The sequence below is a fragment of the Somniosus microcephalus genome, chromosome 3, assembly GCF_052327205.1.
Source record: "Somniosus microcephalus isolate GS21.2 chromosome 3, FLI_Smic_1.0, whole genome shotgun sequence".
NCBI classification, from domain to species: Eukaryota; Metazoa; Chordata; class Chondrichthyes; order Squaliformes; family Somniosidae; genus Somniosus; species Somniosus microcephalus.
The window spans coordinates 31,920,926-31,946,855 of record NC_140989.1 but is presented as its reverse complement, the minus strand read 5'-3'; the positions used below and the strand labels follow the sequence as shown (position 1 = coordinate 31,946,855).

General features: G+C 43.9%; 1 protein-coding gene across 1 annotated transcript in view; it reads left to right on the top strand.

The window, feature by feature from the left end:
• The window catches only part of kif28 (kinesin family member 28), a 79,951-nt gene that overhangs the window by 5,799 nt on the left and 48,222 nt on the right, over positions 1-25,930 (top strand). The window contains exons 3-6 of the mRNA XM_085979803.1: positions 4,388-4,579; positions 11,700-11,906; positions 16,421-16,456; positions 17,240-17,464. Of these exons, the coding sequence (XP_085835929.1) occupies positions 4,388-4,579; positions 11,700-11,906; positions 16,421-16,456; positions 17,240-17,464 (660 nt within the window). The remainder of the gene's footprint in view (positions 1-4,387; positions 4,580-11,699; positions 11,907-16,420; positions 16,457-17,239; positions 17,465-25,930) is intronic.

Genomic DNA, 25,930 nt, shown 5'->3' with positions numbered 1-25,930 from the left:
GTCAACAATATCCTTTTTGTGGCCGAGCACCATCGCCTGATTATTTGTAATACAGGGGCCAATAGCCACTCTGACTCAGCAGTGGCCCTTTTCGCAAGGCCCAAGACAGTTAGCTGCTTGATAAGGGTGGTAACTGAAGGTGGTCCAAAGTTTTCTTGTAACATCAAACAACTTAATTGGAAAACGTTATACATGCCAAGCTATTCACAACTCCGTGAGTAATTGCTGCCCCGTTCTGAACCATGCCAGTGCCACATAATTGGTGAACCTTGGAAAGGTGGCAGAGAGCATCACCACTGGTGGGAATTGTACCACCTTTGAATAGCCAGGCCTGACGATGACCCATAAAGAGCGTTGGGCAGTCAACGAGAGATGTATCCACAATCGTGAGACTTCTCTGGCACTCGGCATCGTGCAGAAAATACACTGATCCCACATGCCACGGTCTAAACCTCTTAAAAGAGTATCTTTGCTCTCAAAAACTTAATAGAGCACAGCCCAAGTAGGTTCTGGTTAGTGATCAAAACCTTAGTCCTGTTTGAGTCCATAAGCCCTTCAGCTACTTGGTAACTATAGAACCTTAGGCGTTATCTATTGACTAAGTCAACATATTTTCTGGAAGGCAAGGACACAAATCCATTCATGAGGAATGAAACATTGGACTTCTTATCACCAAGTAAGAAGTTGGTATTCCATGTGGCAAAAGAAAGGCCAGATCTTTGAGAGGAACCTTCACACTTGCCTGATGGAGAGATCGCTGAGACATGTCCGAAGTGGCCAATACAGCAACCACATGAATGCGCGCATCACTCATGCTCATGACTAATGACTTTAAGTGTATCGAGCGCACAAGTTTTCATCCCCCGTTTAACCTAGATCTAAAACCAAATTTTTCTAGTTGCTAATGCCAGATTACTTCATCTGGAGTTGGCGCCAAGATCTCTACCAGGGTACCTCTCAAGGACATCCAAAATCATCTTTGACCCAGTTGCACCCAAGAGGAGCTTGGCATCACTATCCAACCCAAGAGCTAACCCCGCCTGGAAACATTTTCAAAGCATAGTCCAGCCACCCAACAAAAGCAGGGATTTCAGGATGACACGCAGCTGAAATCTTTGTTGCTTACAAGCTTAACGCTTTCACTGATAGACTGACCATATCCTTGTTAGCTGGTCCATGGTCCCCAGGACGATATATATTTGATACGAGGGTCTGTCTATTCGTCAGGAACCAGTCCATTTAGTGAGCAGCAGCTTTACCTTGTTCAAAGTAACTGCCAGTCCTGACGAAGGGTTTCGACCCGAAGCGTTGACTCTGTTTCTCTCTCCACGGATGTTGCCTGGCCTGCTGAGTTTTTCCAGCATTTTCTGTTATTTCGGATTTCCAGCATCCGCAGTATTTTGCTATCGTACTAGTGTTTGGTTCACTGCCACACCTCTTCTAGGAATGCCTACCTTGAAGAAGTTCTGCTCTTCTCTTCGACGGGATCTCCGTTTGGCTCTTCAACCTTGTTCATCTTCATTGCTTTCAGTTTCCCTTCTCGTGTTTGATCAGGTATCTGCCAAGACTCGGTTTCCACAGCCACATCATTTTCCTCAGCAACTGTCTCCGGTTCCGACTTATTCCACGTGGATTCCAACTAAAGTTCCACCCTTCGTGTTTCGGATCCACCCAGGATTACAAATATCTCCAAGATATTCATCGTTCCTCGAACTACCGCTCTCGCCGCATCTTGAGATCCACGCTCAATGTCATGCGGCGCCACATGAACACTCTCGACCTCTCTCTTCAGCAGCACCAGTCCCGATGAAGGGTTTCGACCCGAAGCGTTGACTCTATTTCTCTCTCCACGGATGTTGCCTGGCCTGCTGAGTTTTTCCAGCATTTTCTGTTGTTATTGCCAATCCTAAGCATTGATTTATGAAAGAAAAATTCTTGGTCAACATTAAAATATTATAAAATGCCACCTTTAAATTACAACTGCAATAACATTTTTTGGAAACTAGTGTTTCATTAATGACCATCTGTTCAACCTGATATGAGCTTTAAACTCCACAGCTGGTTCATCAGCCACTTTACACTCCAGCCAACCTTTTCTCCAACATTAGCGAACAGAGAAAAATGTAAAGGTGTCTTCATCGGGTGAGAAACGGCAGCTGAGGAACATGAAGAAAGAAGTTAAGCTGGTTGCCATTTTCACCCGATTAATTGACTGATGTAATCCCGTGCATTGGTAATACAGATGAGACGTTAAACCGAGGCCCCACCTGCTCTCTCAGGTGGACATAAAAGATCCCACTGTACTATTTCGAAGAAGAGCAGGGGAGTTCTCCCCGGTGTCCATCAACCAACATCACTAAAACAGATTATTTGGCCATTATCACATTGCTGTTTGTGGGAGCTTGCTGTGTGCAAATTGCCTGCCACGTTTCCTACATTACAACAGTGACTACATTTCAAAAGTACCTCATTGGCTGTAAATATATATTAATGATCTGGACAAGGGACTTGGATGTAGTATCTCCAAATTTGCTGACGACACAAAGCTGGGTGGGAGGGTATGCTGTGAGGAGGATGTCATGAAACTCCAGTACGATTTGGACAGGTTGGGTGATTGGGCAGAAACATGGCAAATGCACTATAATGTGGATAAATGTGAGGTTATCCACATTGGTGGCAAAAACAGGAAGGCAGATTATTATTTGAACGGCAATAGATTGGGAGAAGGGGAAGTGCAAAGAGACCTGGGTGTCCTTGTGCACCAGTCGCTGAAGGTAAGCATGCAGGTGCAGCAGGCGGTTAAGAAGGCAAATGGTATGTTGGCCTTCGTAGCGAGAGGATTCGAGTACCGGAACAAGGATGTCTTGCTGCAGTTGTACAGGGCCTTGGTGAGATCGCACCTTGAGTATTGTGTGCAGTTTTGGTCGCCTTATCTGAGGAAGGATGTTCTTGCCATGAACATTCACCAGGCTGATACCTGGGATGGCAGGAATGACGTATGAGGAGAGATTGTGTAAATTGGGCTTATACTCACTGGAGTTTAGAAGATTGAGAGGGGACCTCATCGAAACCTATAAAATTCTGTCAGGCCTGGACAGACTAGATGCAGGAAGGATGTTCCTGATTTAAAAAAAATTTTTATTCATTGATGGGATGTGGGCGTCACTGGCTAGGCCTGCATTTAGTGCCCATCCCTAATTGCCCTTGAGAAGATGGTGGTGAGCCGCCTTCTTGAACCGCTGCAGTCCATATGGTGTAGGTACACCCACAATGCTGTTAGGAAGGGAGTTCCAGGATTTTGGCCCAGCGACAGTGAAGGAACAGCGATACAGGTCCAAGTCAGGATAGTGTGTGGCTTGGAGGGGAACTTGTAGGTGGTGATGTTCCCATGCGTCTGCTGCCCTTGTCCTTCTAAGTGGTAGAGGTTGCGGGTTTGGAAGGTGCTGTTGAAGGAGCTTTGGCGAGTTGCTGCAGTGCATCTTGTAGATGGTACACACTGCAGCCACAGTGCGCCGGTGGTGGAGGGAGTGAATGTTGAAGGTGGTGGATGGAGTGCCAATCAAGCGGGCTGCTTTATCCTGAATGGTGTCGAGCTTCTTGAGTGTTGTTGGAGCTGCACTCATCCAGGCAAGTGGAGAGTATTCCATCACACTCCTGATGGCCGGGGAGTCCAGAACCAGGGGTCATAGTCTAAGGATAAGGGGTAAGCCATTTAGGATTGAGATGAGGAGGAATTTCTTCACCCAGAGAGTGGTGAACCTGTGGAATTCTCTGCCACAGAGGGCAGTGGAGGCCAGTTCATTAAATATATTCAAGAAGGAGTTGGATATATTTCTTAAGGCTAAAGGGATCAAGGGATATGGGGAGAAGGCAGGGACACGGTACTGAATTTGGATGATCAGCCATGATCTCATTGAATGGCGGAGCAGGCTCGAGGGGCCGAATGGCCTACTCCTGCTCCTATCTTCTATGTTCCTATGTAAAGCGCTTTGGGACGTCCTGATCTAATGAGTATGCTATTAATTTTCTTCAGCATTGCTATTTTAATGTACTTTGTTTTCTCACTCTGTCTGTCTTTTGGGCTCCTGTACACAGCATGTTCTGTGATGTTCTCTACTGCCACAAAGCCTGCCAATAGTTATTACTTATGCTAGTCTCTCCTTAGTTTATGGCACATTGGGTCTCCACTGGTGACATTATGAGATATCTAACCTTACCTTCCATCAGCTGGATATAGAGAATAATCTTTAATCTCCTCAACCTAAAGTTGACCTGGATGTTCCTCACGCATTGTTGCGAATACTTCTACATCAACTTATATTTGATTAACGATTTTTTTAATACAGTGTAACCCCACATATCTTTGTTTTGTTATTAATTCTAACAGACAGAGAAGGATGCAGGAAGCTGTTGCATTATCTCCATGGCTTTAAACAGCATCACAATTTGGGATCCCAGAAATCGGAACGACGTGAAAATCTTTACATTTGATCTGTCCTACTGGTCACACAGTGGGTTTGTTAAAAATGAGGAGGGAATTCTTATTCCAGATGGACCCACTAGCAGATACGCAGACCAGGTAGGTTGGTACCACTGCTCTCTGGACAGGACGAGACTTTTATTATACAGTCTAGTGTTGACCTTATTTAGTGTGTGTGATCTAGTACTGAGGGAGTATTGCATTGCTGCAAGTGCCATGATGAGGCATAGAAGCATCAGAAAAATGAATTTTAAGTGACATTATTTCATAGAGTCATATTTTCATAACGGCACCGAAGGAGGCCATTCGGCCCATCGAGTCCGTGCCGGCTCTCTGTAGAGCAACCCAGTCAGTCCCATTCCCCCGCTCTATCCCCGTAGCCCTGCAAGTTTATTTCCCTCAAGTGCCTATCCATTCTCCCCTGAAAACATCGAGTGTCTCCGCTTCCACCACTTCCGTCAGCAGCGAGTTCCAGGTCCTCGCCACTCGCTGTGTAAAAAAGCTTTTCCTCACAATCCCCCCTGTATCTCTTGCCCAAAACCTTAAATCTGTGTACCCGAGTCTTTGTACCATCAACTAGTGGGAACAGCCTTTCCCCGTCTAGCCTATCCAAACCCGTCATAATCTTTTGCACCTCTATCAAATCACCCCTCAACCTCCTTTGCTCTAATGAGAACAAATCCAGCTTCTCCAACCTGTCCTTGTAGCTAAGATCCCCCATCCCGGAACCATTCTGGTAAATCTCCTCTGCACCCTCTCAAGTGCCTTCACATCCTTCCTAAAGTGTGGTGACCAGAACTGGACGCAGTACTCCAAGTGTAGCCTAACCAGCGCTTTATAAAGGTTCAGCATAACTTCTCTACTTTTGTACTCAGTACCTCTGTTTATGAAACCCAAGATCCCATATGCTTTGCTAACCACTCTCTCAATATGTCCTGCCACCTTCAGGGACCTATGCACATTAACTCCCAGGTCCCTCTGTCCCTGCACACTCTTTAAAACTGTGCCATTAAGTGTATTTTGCCTCTTCCTGTTCCTTCTGCCAAAACTAAGTAGTCGGGGTGGAGGGTTCAGGTGAGCAGGAATTTAAAAAGTCAATGAGAAATGAGAAAACAATAGAGCAGGGGAAATAATAACCAGAGTGTGACAGGAAGGGACAGAATGTTTAAAAATTAGAGTGCAACAGAAAATGGGGCCAAAACAAGGAGAAATGGTAAAAAGACAAAGTTAAAAGCTCTATATCTGAATGCACGCAGCATTCATAACAAGATAAATGAGTTGATGGCACAAATAGATACAAATGGGCATGATCTGATCGCCTTTACAGAGGCATGGTTGCAAGGTGACCAGGGCTGGGAACTGAATATTCCAGGGAATTTGACAATTCGGAAGGATAGACAGAAAGGAAAAGGAGGTGGGGTGGCTTTGTTGCTAAAGGATGGGATCAGGGCAGTGGTGAGAAGTGATATTGGCTCAGAAGATCAAGATGTAGAATTGGTTTGGGTGGAGGTAAAAAATAATAAGGGGAAAAAGTCTCTGGTAGTCTACAGGCCCCCGAATAGTAGCAGTACTGTTGGACAGAGTATAAATCAACAAATAATGGAGGCCTGTAAAAAAAGGTATGGTAATACTCATGGGTGATTTTAATCTCCATATTGATTGGACAAATCAGATTGGCCATGGTAGCCTTGTGGCGGATTTCATACAGTGTATCCAGGATGGTTTCCTAGAACAGTACCAGAGAGCAGGCTATCTTGGATCTGGTACTGTGTAATGAGACAGAATTAATAAATGATCTCATAGTAAAGGATCCTCTAGGTAAGAGTGATCATAACATGGCTGAATTTCAAATTCAGTTGGAGGGTGAGAAAGTTGTATCTGAAACCAGTGCCCTGATCTTAAACAAAGGCAATTACAATGGCATGAGGGCAGAACTGGCTAAAGTGGACTGGAAAAATAAATTAAAAGATAAGACAGTTGAAATGCAGTGGCGGATATTTAAGGAGATATTTCATAACTCTCAACAGAAATATATTCCAGTGAGAAAGAAAGATTTTAAGAGAAGGGAGCACTATCCGTGGCTAACTAAGGAAGTAAAGGATGGTATCAAATTGAAAACAAAGGCATACAATGTTAGCAAGATTGGTGGGAGGCCAGAGGATTGGGAAATTTAAAAAAACCCAGCAAAGGATGACTAAAAAAATAGTAAAGCGAGAGAAGATGAATTATGAGACTAAACTGGCAAGAAATATTAAAACAGATAGTAAGAGCTTCTACAGGTATATAAAAAGGAAGAGAGTAGCTAAAGTAAATGTTGGTCCCTTAGAGGATGCGAATGGGGAATTAATAATGGGGAACGGGGAAATGGCAGAGACTCTAAACAAATATTTTGTATCTGTCTTCACGGTAGAAGACACTAACAACATCCCAATAATGGATAATCAAGGGGCCACAGGGAGGGGGGAACTAAAGACAATCACTATCACTAAGGAAAAAGTACTTGGTAAAATAATGGGACTACAAGACGACAAGTCCCCTGGACCAGATGGCCTGTATCCCAGGGTCTTAAAAGAAGTGGCTGCAGAGATAGTGGATGCATTGGTTGCAATATACCAAAATACCTGGACTCTGGAGAGGTCCCAGCGGATTGGAAAACGGCAAATGTAACACCCCTATTTAAGAAAGGAGGGAGACAGAAAGCAGGAAACTATAGACCAGTTAGCCTAACATCTGTCGTTGGGAAAATGCTGGAGTCTTTCATTAAGGAAGCGGTAGCAGGGCATTTGGAAAATCATAATGCAGTCAAGCAGTGTCAGCATGGTTTTATGAAAGGGAAATCATGTTTAACAAATTTGCTGGAGTTCTTTGAGGATGTAACGAGCAGGGTAGATAAAGGTGAGCCAGTGGATGTGGAGTATTTGGATTTCCAGAAGGCATTCAATAAGGTGCCACATAAAAAGTTACTGCATAAGATAAGAGCTCATGGAGTTGGGGGTAATATATTAGCATGGATAGAGAATTGGCTAACTAACAGAAAGCAGAGAGTCGGGATAAATGGGTAATTTTCCAGTTGGCAAACGGTAACTAGTGGGGTGCCACAGGGATCGGTGCTGGGGCCTCAACTATTTACAATCTACATTAATGACTTGGATGAAGGGACCGAGTGTAATGTAGCCAAGTTTGCGGATGATACAAAGATGGGTGGGAAAGCAAGTTGTGCAGAGGACTCAAAGAATCTGCAAAGCAATATAGACAGGCTAAGTGAGTGGGCAAACATTTGGCAGATGGAGTATAATGTGGGAAAGTGCGAGGTTATCCACTTTGGCAGGAAAAATAAAAAGCAAATTATTATTTAAATGGAGAGAGATTACAAAATGCTACAGTTGAGAGGGACCTGGGGGTCCTTGTGCATGAAACACAAAAAGTTAGCATGCAGGTACAGCAAGTAATCAAAAAGGCAAATGGAATGTTGGCCTTTATTTCAAGGGGGTTGGAGTATAAAAGCAGGGAAGTCCTGCTACAACTGTACAGGTTATTGGTGAGACCACACCTTGAGTACTGCATACAGTTTTGGTCTCCTTATTTATAGAGTCATAGAGTTATACAGCATGGATAGAGGCCCTTCGGCCCATCGTGTCCGCGCCGGCCATCAAGCCCTGTCTAATCTAATCCCATATTCCAGCATTTGGTCCGTAGCCTTGTATGCTATGGCATTTCAAGTGCTCATCCAAATGCTTCTTGAATGTTGTGAGGGTTCCAGCCTCCACAACCCTTTCAGGCAGTGAGTTCCAGACTCCAACCACCCTCTGGGTGAAAAAGTTCTTTCTCAAATCCCCTCTAAACCTCCCGCCCTTTACCTTGAATCTATGCCCCCTAGTTATTGACCCTTCTACTAAGGGAAAAAGCTCCTTAGTATCCATCCTATCTATGCCCCTCATAATTTTGTACACCTCAATCATGTCCCCCCTCAGCCTCCTCTGCTCCAAGGAAAACAAACCCAATCTGCCCAGTCTCTCTTCATAGCTGAAGCGCTCCAGCCCTGGTAACATCCTGGTGAATCTCCTCTGCACCCTCTCCAAAGCTATCACATCCTTCCTGTAGTGTGGCGACCAGAACTGCACACAGTATTCCAGCTGTGGCCTAACCAGTGTTTTATACAGCTCCATCATAACCTCCTTGCTCTTATATTCTATGCCTCGGCTAATGAAGGCAAGTATCCCATATGCCTTTTTTACCACCTTATCCACCTGTTCCGCTGCCTTCAGGGATCTGTGTACTTGCACACCCAGATCCCTCTGACCCTCCATCCTGCCTAGGGTCTTACCATTCATTGTATATTCCCTTGCCTTGTTAGTCCCCCCAAAGGAAGAATATACTTGCATTGGAGGCAGTTCAGAGACGATTCACTCGGTTGGTTCCTGAGATGAGGGGCTTGACTTATGAAGAAAGGTTGAGCAGGTTGGGCCTATACTCATTGGAATTTAGAAGAATGAGAGGTGATCTTATTGAAACATATAAGATACTGAGGGGGCTCGACAAGGTAGAAGCAGAGAGGATGTTTCCCCTCATGGGGAAATCTAGAACTCGGGGGCATAGTTTCAGAATAAAGGGTCGCCCTTTTAGAACAGAGATGAGGAGGAATTTCTTCACTCAGAGGGTCGTAAATCTGTGGAATTCTCTGCCCCAGAGAGCTGTGGAGGCTGGGTCATTAAATACATTTAAGGTGGAGATAGACAGATTTTTACAAGGTAAGGGAGTGAAGGGTTATGGGGAGCGGGCAGGGAAGTGGCTTTGAGCCCAAGATCAGCCATCATCTTATTGAATGACGGAGCAGGCTCCAGGGGCCAAGTGGCCTATTCCAGCTCCTATTTCTTATGTTCTTATGTTCTTAAATGCATCACCTCACACTTTTCTGTATTAAATTCCATCTGCCACTTGTCTGCCCATTCTGCTAGCCTTTCTATGTCCTGTTGCAGTCGATTGGTATCATCCTCACTGTTTGCCACCCCTCCAAGTTTGGTGTCATCGGCAAATTTAGAAATTCTACTCTGTATTCCAATATCCAGGTCATTTATTTATATATATGCAGTGGCCCCACACTGACCCTTGGGGAACACCACTGTCTACCATCCTCCAGTCTGAAAAATAGCCTTTTACCACAACTCGCTGTTTTCTGTCCTTAAGCCAATTCCTTATCCAAGCTGCCACTGACCCACCTATTCCATGAGCCACAATTTTGTTAACCGGCCTTCTATGTGGTACTTTGTCAAACGCCTTCCAAAAATCCATGCAGACAACATCCATTGCATTCCCTTCATCAATCCTCCCTGTTACTTCATCAAAAAATTCAATTAGATTAGTCAAACACAATCTGCCTTTTACAAATCCGTGTTGGCTCTCCTTCATTATCCTTTCAAACAGGGTACATTCCCTGTGACATTTTATCACAGTAGGTTTGGGACTAGGTTAACCTGTAATAAATTCTAGTAACACGTTTCTCTTGAGATTATCTTGCTGAGCTGAAAGGCTTTTTCTTTTCCTTTATATTCTATGCTAGAATAGCACACGGAGATATAATTAAATTATGCGGTGTGAACGTCTAATAAACTGAGGTTCTCTCTTCACTAGTGGAACCTGTAATTCCCAACATTACAACCACTATATGAAAGATGGTCTGGCCCCTCTGTCCATTTAAGTACATAAGCCTTGTTGCCTTTGGGTTATTTTTTGGAATTACATAGGATTACATAGGATATACGGCACAGAAACAAGTCATTCGGCCCAACCAGTCCATGCCGGTGTTTGTGCGCCACTCGAACCTCCTCCCGTCTTTCCTCATCTAAATCTATCAACATAACCCTCGATTCCCTTCTCCCTCATATGCTTGTCCAGCCTCCCCTTAAATGCATCTATACTATTCGCTTCAACCACTCCCTGTGGCAGCGAGTTCCACATTCTCACCACTCTTTGGGTAAAGAAGTTTCTTCTGAATTACTGATTGGATTTCTTGGTGACTATCTTATATTGATGGCCTCTAGTTATATTCTTCCCCGCAAGTGGAAACACTCTGTAGCCACTCTATCAAAACCTCTCAATTTTAAAGACCTCTATTAGGTTACCCCTCAGCCTTCTTTTTTCAAGAGAAAGAAGACCCAGCCTGTTCTTCCTTTCCTGATGTGTATACCCTCACATTTCTGGAAGGGTACATATCTCTCATTCAAGCTATATCTCCTCTTTTCTCTATTTGCCCCGGTCATTGCACCACCAACAAAAACACTTTTAAGGGCCAGGCTGAATGAGGCATTAAAGGCTGATGCTGGGGTTCCTGTCCCAGGACCATTCTGATAATGTGGAATGCCTCAAGGCTGGACTTTGAAGCTTGCCTGCTGGCTCAGTGAGCAGAAGTGTTGCTCGGTGTGCTCCTTGATCTCTCATAGATCAGAGTATTTTCTAAACGGCGAGAAGCTAGGAACTGTGGATGAGCAGAGAGATTTAGAGCTCCAAGTACAGAAATCACTAAAATCTAGTGGACAGGTACGAAAATATAATTTAAAAAGGCTAATAGGACGTTGGCCTTTATCTCAAGAGGGCTGGCATACAAAGGAGTGGAAGTTATGTCACAGCTGTACAAAGCTCTGGTTAGACCCTGTCTGGTGTCACTGCGTTCGGTCCTGGGCACCGCACCACAGGAAGGATATATTGGCCTTGGAGTGGATCCAATGCAGATTCACCAGAATAATACCAGGGCTGAAAAGGTTAAATTACAAGAACAGGTTGCATAGATTAGGCTTGTATTCCCTTGAGTATAGAGATTAAGGGGTGATTAATTGATGTATTTAAGATGATTAAAGGATTTAATAGGGTCGATAGAAATTATTTCCTCCGGTGGGGGGAAGTCCAGAACAAGGGGGCATAACCTTAAAATCAGAGCTAGGCCGTTCAGGGGTGATGTCAAGAAGCACTTCTTCACACAAAGGGCAGTGGAAATCTGGAATTCTCTCCCCCAACAGACTGTTGAGGCTGGGGGTCAGTTGAAAATTTCACAACTGAGATTTTTGTTAGGCAAGGGTATTAAGGGTTACGGGACCAAGGCGGGGAGATGGAGTTAATTCCGGAGGGTTTTCATCACCAGCATGGAGTCAGTTTTCTCAGGAAAGAAGGGGGAGAAAATGGAGGGGAAAGAAAAACACTGAATTCTGTTTAAAATTTGTTTTCTTAGAGAAGGGTGTTCGGTGACCTTGGCCAAGGAGTGTTGAACAATGCGTGGAAAGGTTACAACGCTACACTGTTAGCCTATGGTCAGACCGGCTCAGGGAAGAGCTACTCCATGATCGGTTATGGTCCGGACAGAGGGATAATCCCATTAACTTGTGATGAGTTGTTCAAAGCAATTAAACAAAATCAGGAACTTGATAAACAGTACCAGGTAAGCATTAGCTACCGTCAAGTGAAATGTTTGGAGGTAGTGGGTATTAGGGTTTAGTGGGTATTGGGGAGCAGTTGGTGGAGGATTATAGCTTTGAGATGCGCAATGGGTACTGTGGAGACTGGTAGTAGGTATTAGTGGGTAATGGGTGTGGGAGAGTTGATGGAGGCAGACTGTAAGTGTAAGTTACAGCCTAGAACACCTAAATGATGCTTATTTATATATTGCACATTACTAGAGATGGCTAAGTATCCCAGCATGCTTTTCAAACAGGCTCTATAGCTGCTTTTACAAGTCATTAACCATTTCAGAAGTTTAGCAGAGGAAACCCAGCTGGCTGTTCAAGGCTAACTGTTGTAGAAACACCATTCATTAATCAACTGGCCAAGGCACCTCACGGATGCCTCCTCCTAGATTAAGTCCAGCAGCTATCAGTCCTCCATAACAGGCTATTGACCAAGGGATGATGACTCAACTAAAAGAATGTGAATAACAAGATGGGGTTAGGATTCTAGGAGATGAGGCGAGGTATAAAGACAGCACAAGTTCCACATATTGAGGGAGATAAGAAAGAATTTCGGAAGTCAGCACTCCTCCCAGTAGGATCGGGTAACATTGCTTCTGTTGCATTAATCGCTTTAACTTGTTGAAGTACTAGGCCATTCTTGTACACAAGAATTGTGCTTTGCGAGTGAGTCCACTTGTTAACTCTGTGGCTGCTATATATTCTTGTAAATCTGCTACTAATAAAATATACTGTACTCGCTATACACCAGATTGGTTAGGTCTCCTTCTGAGTCCCTTACATAAAGTGGGACACAGGTAGGCGCTGCCATTTCAAATAAATCTAAATAGAGAGGAGTAGAGTTGGATGGAGGATTTAAGAACATAAGAAATAGGAGCAGGAGTCGGCCATTCGGCCCCTCGAGCCTGCTCCGCCATTCAATAAGATCATGGCTGATCTGATCTTGGCCTCAACTCCACTTTCTGCCTGTTCCCCATAACCCTTGACTCCCCTGTAGCTCAAAAATCTGTCTATCTCCACCTTGAATATATTCACTGACTCTGCCTCCACAGCTCTTGATAATGGAGGCCCAAAGAGAGCAGGACCTAAGTGTAGAGAGCTACAGAGGAATAGGGAGAGCGCACCGCCAACACGGACACAGATGGGCATGGAAGAATGCTGAGAGGTCAGGGCTGAGGCTGTAGAAACCACTACCAGGGGTTGAAGAAGGCCGCTCACCACCACTTGCTCAGGAGAAGCTAGGGATGGGCAATAAATGCCGGCCTTGCCAGTGACGTCCACATTCCCGAGAACGAATAAAAATAAATAAATAAAAGATTAAATGGAGGAAATAGAGCCCAATCAGAAATAAGTCTTTTTGGCCTCAGAGCACAGGGTTTCTCCAGATTAATTAACTAAATAAAAATGAGCCCTCAATGGGAGTGATCCTGCAGTGGGTTAATTGAATAAATACATGAGGGTCCAAAGAGAAAAGTCAAAAAGTAACAGAAGCAATTCAAAGTTAGGTTCATTTTAAAAAGATGAACATTAAAGAGAGGTTTGCCACAAATTATTTGAGCTGGAGCGGGTTTATTGTGAATGAATTCATTAATATTTAAGAGATCAAAATTAAAAGATTCATTTTTTAAAGATTTTAAATATTACAAAATAACTTACAGCTGGTGGCAGAAGAACTGACTGAGAGACAGAGTTATAGTCTCGTGCTTTATCCCCCAATCCCTATTGGCCTCGGACACAGACATACAGGGAGAGTTAGGTGAAAGTTACGGGGGAAATGGGGATGGGAGAGTCAGAGGCCAATTGGGATTGGAGGATAAAGCACATGAGACAACAGACAGATAAGAGAGTGTGGAATTAAAGGTCAATAACATGGGAGAGGAGGATAGGGGTGAGGGTTAGGACAGACCGTGATGTGGAGGGTTGGCAGTACAGAAGGCAAGTGTGACGGGACAGATGGGGTTGAGGGAGAGAACCTGGGGACAACATGATGGGTGCAGCAATGGGAGAGGGACGAGGGGAAAGAAGGCAACAATGCAGTGAGGATGACATGGGGGTTTGACACTACAGGAAAGCTGTATGGAAGTCAATAGGAGCAATGAGGTGGGAAGGGATAGAGGAAACAATGGAAACGAGGCCATTTTGCAGGAAGCAAGAGGGATAGGACAATAATCGGGAATGAGGAAGAGCAAAATGAACAAGGGAGTGATGGGCTGGGAATCAATACAGGAGACGATAGGAATAAGAGGCTGAGTGAAAGAAGACAGAAAGGGAGCGATAAACACAAAAGGAGACATCCAGAAAAAGCAGAAAAGGACAGAACCAGACATGGACAGAACAAAGGTAAGAAAGGGAGACAACAACGGACGTAGACGTAAAGAGGGAAGAACAGAACAGTGTACCTAAAAGGAGAGGAAGATATAATTGTAGTCGTCCATTCTCTGTGATATGACAGGTGAGAGAAAGAGAGTGTATCCTCTAACTGACTGTGTGCAACAGCAGCGAGATCTGCTGGAATATATCATACACATTCTTGTTTTACTCTGGTCTGACAACAGTGAGCATGTGCAGATTGTAATCTTCCTCTACTCTGTGACTGAAATAACTTAGCAGTTCACATAAGCCAAATGTGTCTTTAGGTGTTAGTTCATAACTTCAACACAACAACATATAGCGTGTTAAAGGGGATATAGACAGGCTAAGTGAGTGGGCAAGAACATGGCAAATGGAATATAATGTGGAGAAATGTGAAGTTATCCACTTTGGTAGGAAAAATAGAAAAGTAGAGTATTGTTTTAAATGGTGAGAGATTGGGAAATGTTGGTGTTCAGAGGGACCTGGGTGTCCTTGTACACGAATCACTGAAAGTTAACATGCAGGCACAGCAAGCAATTAGGAAAGCAAATGGTATGTTGGCCTTTATTACAAGAGGATTTGAGTATAAGAGTAAAGACATCTTACTGTAATTATATAGGGCCCTGGTGAGACCACACCTGGAGTATTGTGTACAATTTTGGTCTCCTTATCTAAGGAAGGATATACTTGCCATAGAGGGAGTGCAACGCAGATTCACCAGATTGATTCTTGGGATGGGGGGATTGTCCTATGAGGAGAGATTGAGTAGACTAAGCCTATATTCTCTAGAGTTTACAAGAATGAGAGGTGACCTCATTGCAACATACATAATTCTTACAGGGCTTGACAGGGTAGATGCAGGGAGGATGTTTCCCCTGGCTGGGCAGTCTAGAACCAGGGGTCACAGTCTCAGAATAAGGGGCTGGCCATTTAGGACTGAGATGAGGGTAAATTTCTTCACTCAGAGGGTGGTGAATCTTTGGAATTCTCTACCCCAGAGGGCTGTGGAGGCTCAGTCGTTGAGTATATTCAAGACAGAGATTGATAGATTTTTGGATATTAAGGGAATCAAGGGATATGGGGATAGTGCAGGAAGGTGGAGTTGAGTTAGAAGATCAGCCATGATCTTATTGAATGGTGGAGCAGGCTCGAGGGGCCGAATGGCCTACTCCTGCTCCTATTTCTTATGTTCTTAATGTAGTAAAACGTCCCAAGGTGCTTCACAGGAGCGTTATAAAACAAGATTTGACACCGAGCCATATAAGGAGAAATTAGGGCAGATGACCAAAAGCTTGGTCAAAGAGGTAGGTTTTAAGGAGCGTCTTAAAGGAGGAAAGAGAAGTATAGAGAGACGCAGAGGTTTATGGAGGGAATTCCAGAGAAGGGTTGAGAGAGAGATTTGGGAGGGCAGAGTACCCAGGAGAGGAGGAATAAAAGGAGGCATGACGACAGGAGAGAGTGGTCAAGGAGGGGTAGAGAGAAAAGAAAAAGGGGGAGAAAAAAGTGGAAATAGAAGCGATCGCCTCGGGTCCGGAGCGGCAGCCAAAATGCGCACACGAATGGACACAGGGAAAACTCAAGTTGCATAGGGCTGGTTATGCAGCAATTATTAGGATACATATTTCCTGGTAGTAACAGGGACTAGATAGGGGACAATTGGAGTACGAATCAATGTCCGCTATCAAACAGCATTATTTCACATATAAATAGTATCGAGGAACATCCCCATCAAACTACACCGTAAGAGCAGGAAAACCCATTGAAGAGGAAATTTACTAGCTGGTATATATTGTGAACTATACCCAATATTCCTGAATGAATTCAAGGCAGTAATTCAGTGTTATGATTCAGGGATCATTCATAAACTGCTTAAGCTTTGCTCTCGTTAGTGGTTTCTGATGTGATCCAAATCTCTCAATTGAATTTTTGATTATAATTGGCTTGAGTTACCCTATCATTACCTATTTATCTTGACGGCCATTAACTGAATGGTGATAGACACTGAAATGTCCGTCAGTCTGGAATGCACGGAGAGGTTAATGATGTAAGAGGGAGATGTCTGTGTTATGAATGTAGGATGATTTTGTTGAGTGTAACATAGTATTAAAGTCCCAGATTAATTTCTTTTCTTTCACAGATTTATTTCAGTATGTTGGAAATCTACAATGAAAGGGTAATTTTTCCTCTTTATTGGCATATGCATGAAATATTTCAATATTGTCCAACTCTTGTCATAGTGTGAATGTATGCATTAAGTAGGTGATATGCTGGTATAAGATAAAGGCAAGTTCCAAGAGGATAAGCTCAAAGATCTTTCTAGTGCATTGGAAACCAATGATTTTTGGATAAGTGGACATTTTATTAACTTGATTATACTATACCAAGAATTTTTGCTTTGTAAGCACAGATCAGCCTTTCGGGTTGGTTCCAGTGAAATAAATAAATAAATAATGTATTATATGTCAATGTGTACTCCAGTTAATTATACAGGGGAGTTTCTGGTTCCCACACATAACTGTTTGGCATTATCTAGGATGTTGGTGGGCTGGAGGTGCTCATATAGAAGCTGTGTGAAGACTGCACACTTCATAGATGTGATGATATGAATCTTCACAACCTAAGCTTTGCATTGGCTGAAAAACCAGCCTTTAGATATGTAACCAATAGAAACTTGTTTTAGACAAATATTGCTCTTATATTGACACTACACAAGGAGTTACCTTGACTTTATTTATTATTAAATAGCAAAACTTACAACAATTTGGGCAAGCTTGATAATTGTGCATCTTTATTACTGTAATGTTAGGGTTCATTTCAGTCTCGCAGTGTATGAGCTGAAAACGGAAAAAAGAACTGGCTGACCCAGGGAGACTGGAATTTCCAGCAGTCTAAAAGTTAAAAGAAAGAAGAACAGCCTGGTTATTTTTACTGCCTCTAAAACCAATATGTTTCCTAGGTGATTGACTTGTTATCCAAGAATAAACAGCCTGGGGGTCTAAAAGTGCGAGAAAGCCCCCAAAGGGGTTTCTATGTGGAGGATCTAAAATCAGTGCCTTGTGAAAGCTACGAGCAGATTGAACAGTTGATGAAGGAAGGAAATAAGAAGAGGAGCACGGCATCCACCAATATCAACACGACCAGCAGCCGTTCACACATGATCATCACCATCCGATTCAAACAGGTACAAGCCTATCGGGTCTGTGGATAAAGGCAGCAAATGTGGTTGCACCAATTCAGACAGTCGTCTTAGTCATTAACCATAGTCAATTGAAATAACTTGTGCAAAGTTTACTATTATATTAATAACCTGGTCTTGGGCATAATTTCAATGTATGCAGATGGCACGAAACTCAAATGTAATAAACAATGAGGAGGATATAACAGACTTCAGGAGGACATAGATAGACTGATGAAATAGGCAGACACAGGGCAGATGAAATTTAATGCAGAGAAGTGTGAAGTGATTCATTTTGGTAGGAAGAATGAAGAGAGGTAATATAAATTAAATGGTACTTTTTTTAAAGGGGGTGCATTTTAAAAAGGCAAAGGGGATCCTTGGCTTTATAAATAGAGGTATAGAGTACAAAAGCAAGGAAGTTATGGTAAGCCTTTATAAAACACTGCTTAGGCCCCAGCTGGAGTATTGTGGCCAATTCTGGGCACCACGCTTTAGGAAGGATGCCAAGGCCTTGGTGAAGGTAGAGAGGAGATTTACTAGAATGGTGTAGTGTCCGTGTGTTGATAAAGACACTGAAGACAGGAGTTGGTTCATAGGTATTTACTAAGCAAAGTCTGGGGGGGGTTCTAACGGATATACACAATATACAGGCTTATATAGCCCGAGTGGCAATTACCGGCATTACAGCACACCTGGGGCTCTTAAAGGCACATACACCACAATTCCTCCCCTTTTAGCTAACCAGTACATCATATTTTAAGTAATTATTAATTACATGTTATAAGCAAAATAATATACATTGCTGTAGTTAATTAATTATAAGTTAGTCTCTCAGGAGGCTTCCTGACTCGGTCCGGATAACGCCTCGGGGGTGTAGTAGTTTCTGGTGGTGTAGTAGGTTCTTCTGGCAAGGCTGATTCGGCTTGAATGCCAGTGTCGGGTTCATTGGGTTCCAATATCACCGGATCGGAGGTAGATATGGGTATCTCTACTTCATCGTTAGATGTATAGAGTTGTGGTGTAGGTTGTCCCTTTTCGGATGACTTTATGATTTGGTCAGCATGGCGCCTTATTATGCTTTCTCCGATGTCCACGGTATACATCAGTGGTCCTAGTCGTGTGCAGATAGTTCCAGGCTGCCATTTCTCGGTACGGTAGTCCCGGGCCAAAACCTGTTGACCTATCTGGAAGGCCCTAGTTGGCCTTTCATTCATGCCTTGAAACTGCCGGTTCTCCGCGTCCCTTCTGATGTTGGGCTTGACCAAATCCAGCCGGCATCTTAGGTTTCTATTGAAGAACATCATGGCGGGAGTTTGGTTGGTAACCATATGTGTTGCATTCCTGTATGCGAATAAGAAGTTATCCACCTTGTGCTGACGTTTTATGTCTTCATTACCCATGGCCTTTATGGCCTTCTTGAAGGTCTGGACAAACCTTTCAGCCAATCCATTGGTGGCGGGATGGTATGGGGCGGACGTGTAGTGCTTAACCCCATTGTTTTTTAAGAACTTTCTGAATTCTTCGGACACAAATTGCGGTCCATTATCAGAACATATCTGTTCCGGCAGCCCATTCCTGGCAAATATGGTCCTTAATACTGTGATGGTTTTTTCCGTGGTGGTGGAGGACATCTTTATTACCTCTGGCCACTTGGAGTGTGCATCAACCGCGATTAAGAACATTGAGTCCATAAATGGACCAGCAAAGTCGATGTGCACCCTTTGCCAGGGAGATGAGGGCCACTCCCATGGATGTAGAGGGGCTTGTGGTGGAGCGTTTTGGACCTTCTGGCATCCTAGGCAGCTCTTGGTCATTTCTTCGATGTCTCCATCGATACCTGGCCACCATACAAACGCCCTAGCTAGGTTCTTCATTTTCACTCCACCCAGATGCCCCTCGTGAAGCTCCTTTAGCACTTTATCCTGGAGTTTGGGTGGAATCACCACTCTGGATCCACACATCAAGGTTCCTCGGCACACTGACAGCTGTTCTCTTCTTTGCGAGAATGCTGGCAACAGTGGTTCGCCATGTGCTGGCCATCCCTTCACTGTTAAATCGTAGACCCGTGAGAGAGTCGGGTCATTTCTCGTCTCCCTTTCAATGGCAGAATTTGTCACTGGTAGACATTCCACTATGGTAGAGTGGAACATCTCTACTGGGTCTACTGTAGGTGCCTCTTCTACCGTTGGCAACGGTAGGCGCGATAAACCGTCAGCATTCCCATGCTGTTTTGACCCTTTGTATTCTATGTTGTATTGGTGTGCCCCTAGAAAAAGGGACCACCTGTGTAGCCTTTGCGCTGTCATAATGGGAACACCTTTTTTAGGGTTGAATATGGAGATGAGGGGTTGATGGTCAGTCAACAAGGTAAATTTTTGTCCGTGTAGGTAATGGTTGAATTTCTTCACTCCCTATACCAGGCTGAGTGCTTCCCTGTCGATTTGGGCATAGTTACGCTCAGCTGAGTTTAATGAGCGTGACGCAAAAGCTATTGGCCGTTCTGAGCCATCAGGGAATTTATGGGATAATACTGCTCCTATGCCGTAAGGGGATGCATCGCACACCAGTCTGATTGGCAGTGATGGGTTGTAATGAGCCAAAACTTCTTCGGATGTGATTAAGTCTTTGCATTTATGGAAGGCACGTTTACAGTCTTCGTTCCATTTCCAAATCACTCCTGTTTGTAGAAGTTCATTAAGAGGGTGTAGAAGAGTTGATAAGTTCGGTAAAAATTTATGATAGTAATTTATTAATCCCAGGAACGACCTTAATTGTGAAACATTTTCAGGTGCTGGGGCTTTATAACCGCTTCAATTTTTTCAGGTGACTTATGCAACCCTTCATTATTAATTATGTGGCCACAATATGATATCTGATTTTGGAAAAATTCGCACTTGGGGCGATTCGCTCATAGGCCCCGTTCTTTCAGCCTAGTGAGCACCTGCTCCAAATTGGCAAGGTGCTCGTTGTCATTTTCTCCTGTTATAAGGATGTCGTCTAGGTAGCATTGAGTCCCCGGAATCCCTTGCAGGACTTGCTCCATAGCTCTTTGCCAGATAGCTGGAGCTGATGCTACTCCAAAAACCAGTCGATTGTACTGGTACAGGCCTTTGTGTGTGTTTATCGTGAGATACTTTTTAGAGGCCTCCTCAACCTCCATCTGTAGATATGTCTGTGCCAAGTCAATTTTGGTGAAACGTTTCCCTCCGGATAGTGAGGCGAAAATATCTTCTATCCTCGGAAGAGGATACTGTACTGTGTGAAGGACCGGGTTTACAGTCACCTTGAAGTCACCACAGATGCGAATTTTTCTCTGTTCTTCAGATTTATCTTTATTCAATGCTTTTTTCATGACTGGAACGATGGGTGTTGCCCATTCGCTCCAATCTATTTTGGATAATACGCCTGCTTTTTCCAAATTCTCCAGCTCTGCCTCGACTGCTGGACGTATTGCTGCATCTTCCACTTTTATTGAGGCGGTGATGCCTTTCAAGGTTCCTAGTTTCTCTTGAAACACTTCTTTGGCGTTGGCCAAGATGTCTTTTAATCGTTCAGGTATGATGTCATCAATGTTTTTTTCCTTACTGGTCACCGTCAGTGCCTGAATGGAGTGCCAGTCTAAACGTATCTTCCTGATCCATTCACGTCCCAACAACAGTGGACCACCATCTTGTAGAATGTATAAATACAACTTTTGTATTTCTTTGCCGTTGTATACAACAGGCACCCTTATTTTTCCTCTGGGGTATACTTTCTGCCCCGTATATGTTTTTAAGATAATGGATGTGTCTTTTAGAGGTATATGCGAAAATAGCGCCTCGTAATCCCGTCGATTTATTACGGTTAGAGCTGATCCTGTATCTAGCTCCATTTTAACTGGGGACCCTGCTATTGTGAGGGTAACCCAAATGGTTTGGTAATCATCTTTGGCAAGTACATTATGTAATTTGAGACAGCTTAGTCTCTTGTTTTCGAAGTCGCTATCGCTCTTCTGGTCTTCGGAGCTACTGTCCGTCATCATTTGTACCTTCCTGTACTTTTCTTTATTGATTTTTTTTTTCCTGTCAGTGGATTTATTTTGTCCAGATCGGCATACCCGTGCAATGTGTCCAATCTTCCCGCATTGCCTGCATGCTTTGTCCTTGTCTGGTTATGGGTGGATCTGCCGCAGCGATAACATCTTTCAAAACCCTGTGTCATTTCATGGGTGCCGAAGTCCTGTGTCTTTTGTTGTATCTCTGCAGCTCCTTTTGCTGCTGCTTCGTATGATACAGCCATACTGAAAGCTTTGTCCAATGTTAAATCTTTTTCAGAAAGCAGTCTTTTTTGTGTTCCTTCACTTAAGAGACCGCAAACGAATTTGTCTCGAAGATAATCTGATAGTCCTGAATTGGCAGTACTTTGATAGCTTTCTTAATTCAGTTAGGTAATCAGCATTACTTTCATTCTTGTGTTGATTTCTCTTGAAGAACTTGAATCGTTCCGCTATCAGCAGCGGTGTTGGGTTTCAGTGCTCCTGCAGGGTATCAACAATTTCTTTAAAATTCTTGTCCTTTGGTTTGGCTGGAGTGATTAAATTTCGTAACAGCCCATATGTCTTTGCACCCATTAAGTTCAGAAGTACTGAAGCTTTTTTTTCATCTTCTATTCCATTTGCAGTGCAATATACCTCTACTCTTTCCACGTATGTGGTCCAATCCTCTATTTCGCTATCAAAAGCATCAATATTACCAGATTTAGGCATTTCAGAAAAGATATGGTGCTTCCCGCGCTTTTTTTTTCTTTTCTGTAGCAAAGATATGGCGCTTCCCATGCTTTCCCGCCGCTGCTGCCGATAACAACACTGTTTACTGCGGTTTCCGTTCTCTTTTTTTTTAATTTACTGTTGGAGACTTGTTCCCGCTGGAGGTCTGAACGCTGACCTGCTTGCCGTCTCCCGAGTGCTCCCTCCCAGTCCGTTATTGCTTGCCTCCGATTTCGCTGCCTGTGTCAGCTGTAGAGCCAGCCGCTGGAGCCCCAGCCTGACGCCCAGGAAGGATTAGCACAGTACCTGCCACCAGCTTGGCCAGCTGGTGAAACCACAGCTTCTCTCACTTCCTTGAGTCTTCTGGACGCCCGAGGAATCGATGTCCTTGAGGTGCTGCCGAATTGCAGGTAAGTCCGTTTCCACTTTGTCGCCACTGTAGTGTCCGTGTGTTGATAAAGACACTGAAGACAGGAGTTGGTTCATAGGTATTTACTAAGCAAAGTCTGGGGGGGGTTCTAATGGATATACACAATATACAGGTTTATATAGCCCGAGTGGCAATTACCGGCATTACAGCACACCTGGGGCTCTTAAAGGCACATACACCACAATTGGTACCAGGGATTAAATGACTTCAGTTTTGTGGAGAGACTGGAGAAGCTGGGGTTGTTCTCCCGACAGCAGAGAAGGTTAAGGGGAGATTTGATAGAGGTGTTCAAAATTTTGAAGGGTTTTGATAGAGTAAATAAGGAGAAACTGTTTCCAGTGGAAGATGAGTCGATAACCAGAGGATACAGTTAAAATAATTGGCAAAAGAAGCAGAGGTGAGATGCGGAAAGAAAAATGTTGTGATGTAGAATGCACCGCCTGACAGGGCGGTGGAAGCAGGTTCAATAATAACTTTCAAAAGGGAATTGGATAAATACTTGAAAATTAACAACTTGCTGGGCTATAGGGAAAAGAGCAGGGGAGTGGGACTTATTGGATCACTCTTTCAAAGAGCCGGCACAGGCAGGATGGGCCGAATAGCCTCCTTTTTGTGCTATGTCATTCTATGATTATTCTAAAGTGAAGTTACCGAATATTTTAAGCAAATAGAAAATACGCATTGGTGACCAGTGGGTTATGGACTATAAACAATGGAGTGGCATCCACTACATAAATCAAAAGCATCACAAATACAGGCAAGTTATGTCACTGCCGATAAAAGTCTTTTACTTTTCACAAACTTACTGTCACCAATGGGCATCTTAATTCTATGTCACAGACACTGCAAACTTAATATCAACAGGAGCATTTGTAAGAGCCACCTTGCCTCACTTAGTAGCATGCTCACTCACTTCCGGGTCAGAAGGTTGTGAATACTGTTAATAAGTAGTTTAAAATTGTTCTTTAAAAAGTTAAATGGGCCTTTTCAGCTGCACTTCCCATTTTGACTGCCAATCGATCCTACTGTGGAATAGGTGATGCAGACATGCTCTTTCAGTGGCATTTTGGGGCTTAGTGCTTGCAAGGTTGGGTTGCACGCAAGTTAGGTGTCAGTCGTGGCACTCTCGCCTCCGAGTCAGAAGGTTGTGGGATCAAATTCCGCTGCAGAGATTAGAGCAATTAACCGAGGCTGACACTCCCAGTGCAGTGCTGAGGGAGTGCTGCACTGGTCAGAGGTGCCGTCTTTTGGATGAGGTGTTCAGCCGAGGCTCCGTCCACCTTCTCGGGTGGACATAAAAGATCCTATGCCACTTTTCAAAGAAGAGCAGGTGAGTTCCCCACCGTGTCCTGGTCAATATTTATCCCTCAACCAATATTACTAAAGCATCTTGCCATCATCTCATTGCTGTTTGTGGGAGCTTGCTGTGCGTAAATTGGCTGCTGTATTTCCTACATTACAACAGTGACTACACTTCAAAAGTATTTAATTGACTGTAAAGCGCTTTGGGATGTCCGGTGGTCGTGAAAGGCGCTATAGAAATGCAAGTCTTTCATTCTTTCTTTACAGAGTTTTAGGCAAATTGCCATTTGATTGACTGCAAAAGTTACCGTGCTGTATTACCATTGGTGAAGCTGTGTCATAAGCATGCTTTGTTTGTGACATGACTGACATTGATATCATTTCTGACACACTTCAGGACTAAGGGTATCTGCTTTTGACACTAAAGCATCTCAAGAAAAAATTACAGTGATGACTCTTGGGAAGCATAAGTGGGGGCCACCAGTCTGGAGGCTGCACATACTACATAAATTACGTTTTGTATGTCCGTACCATTCTTGTAGCAGCGAATATTGGAGCACCTGCCATTTCTATTTTAAAGTTGGGAACATCATTAAACTTTAAAGATGCCATTACCTGGGATCACCTTTCCTGCTGTGTGCAACCTCAGATCTTTACTCCTCCGTGAACCTGACCATAAATGTAACCATTGACGTAAGAAAACTACTAGGCACTTGGTCTAAGCGTTAAACAAAGCTTTAATCAACTGTTTTACAACATGGAGGTCTAGTTGTGTCCTTCACTAGTTCCTGTTAATGTCCTGCACAAGCTGGGCCCGTGCCCGAGTATTTATACTCTCCCTGGACAGCGCCACCCGTAGGCCGCTCAGTATTATTTCATGAATGACTGATTCATGTCAACCATTATGTTAGATTCTTTCCTTTAGCCCTGCGAAGATGTACGTGTGATAGACAGAGGCAGTCACCTTCCTGACAAACCGCAGTCATTATTGGTAATTGTCTTTCTTTTTGCTTTTATAGAGGCTCACAGTGAGAGTTAATAGTTTTCTGTATCATTCCATTCCATTTCTACATGTATAATAAAAATTGTCTGTATAAAGTGTCTTGCTGCACTGTATCACCCAGCAGTAGAATGGGGGTCCCACGATTCTCTGTCAAGGTGAGTCACCGGCCTTGACAACAGGGACTCAGCCGCTTGCCATGGAGAGAAAGGGAAAATCATTCATCCCAGCCTGTTGCTGTGTACCTACCAGCTGCAAGGCTAAGAATGGTATTGGCAAAGGCATTGGGAATATGTTGACTGCCTGCCTTTTCTGACAGAGACTGGTGAGGGGAAACCAAAAGAGGGGAAGGAAATTATTTTTTAATAAAGGACAACAACAACTTGCATTTATATAGCACCTTTAACTTAGTAAAATGTCCCAAGGAGCTTCACAGGAGTGTTAATAATCAAAGTTTGACACCGAGTCACATAAGGAGATATTAGGATAGGTGACCAAAAGCTTGGTCAAAGAGGTAGGTTTTAAGGAGCCTCTAAAAGGAGAAGAGTGAGGCGGAGAGGCTTAAGGAGGGAATTCCAGAGCTTAGGGCTTAAGCAGCTGAAGGCGCGGCCACCGATGATTGAGCGATTAAAACCGGGGATGCGCAAGAGGCCAGAATTGGAGGAGCGCCGAGATCTCGGAAGGTTGTAGGGCTGGAGGAGTTACAGAAATATTGGGGGGCTAGGCCATGGGGGGGATTTGAAAACAAAATGAGGATTTTAAAATTGAGGCGTTGCTCAACCGGGGACCAATGTAGGTCAGCGAGCACAGGGGTGATGGGGTGAGCGGGACTAGGTGCGAGTTAGGATACGGGCAACAGAGTTTTGGATGAGCTCAAGTTTACAGAGGATACAAGGAGGGAGGCGGGCCAGGAGGGCGTCGGAATAGTTGAGTCTGTTGAGAACTGTTGATGGAGAGTAATTGGACATTACCAGCTGGGTAGGGACGGTTTTG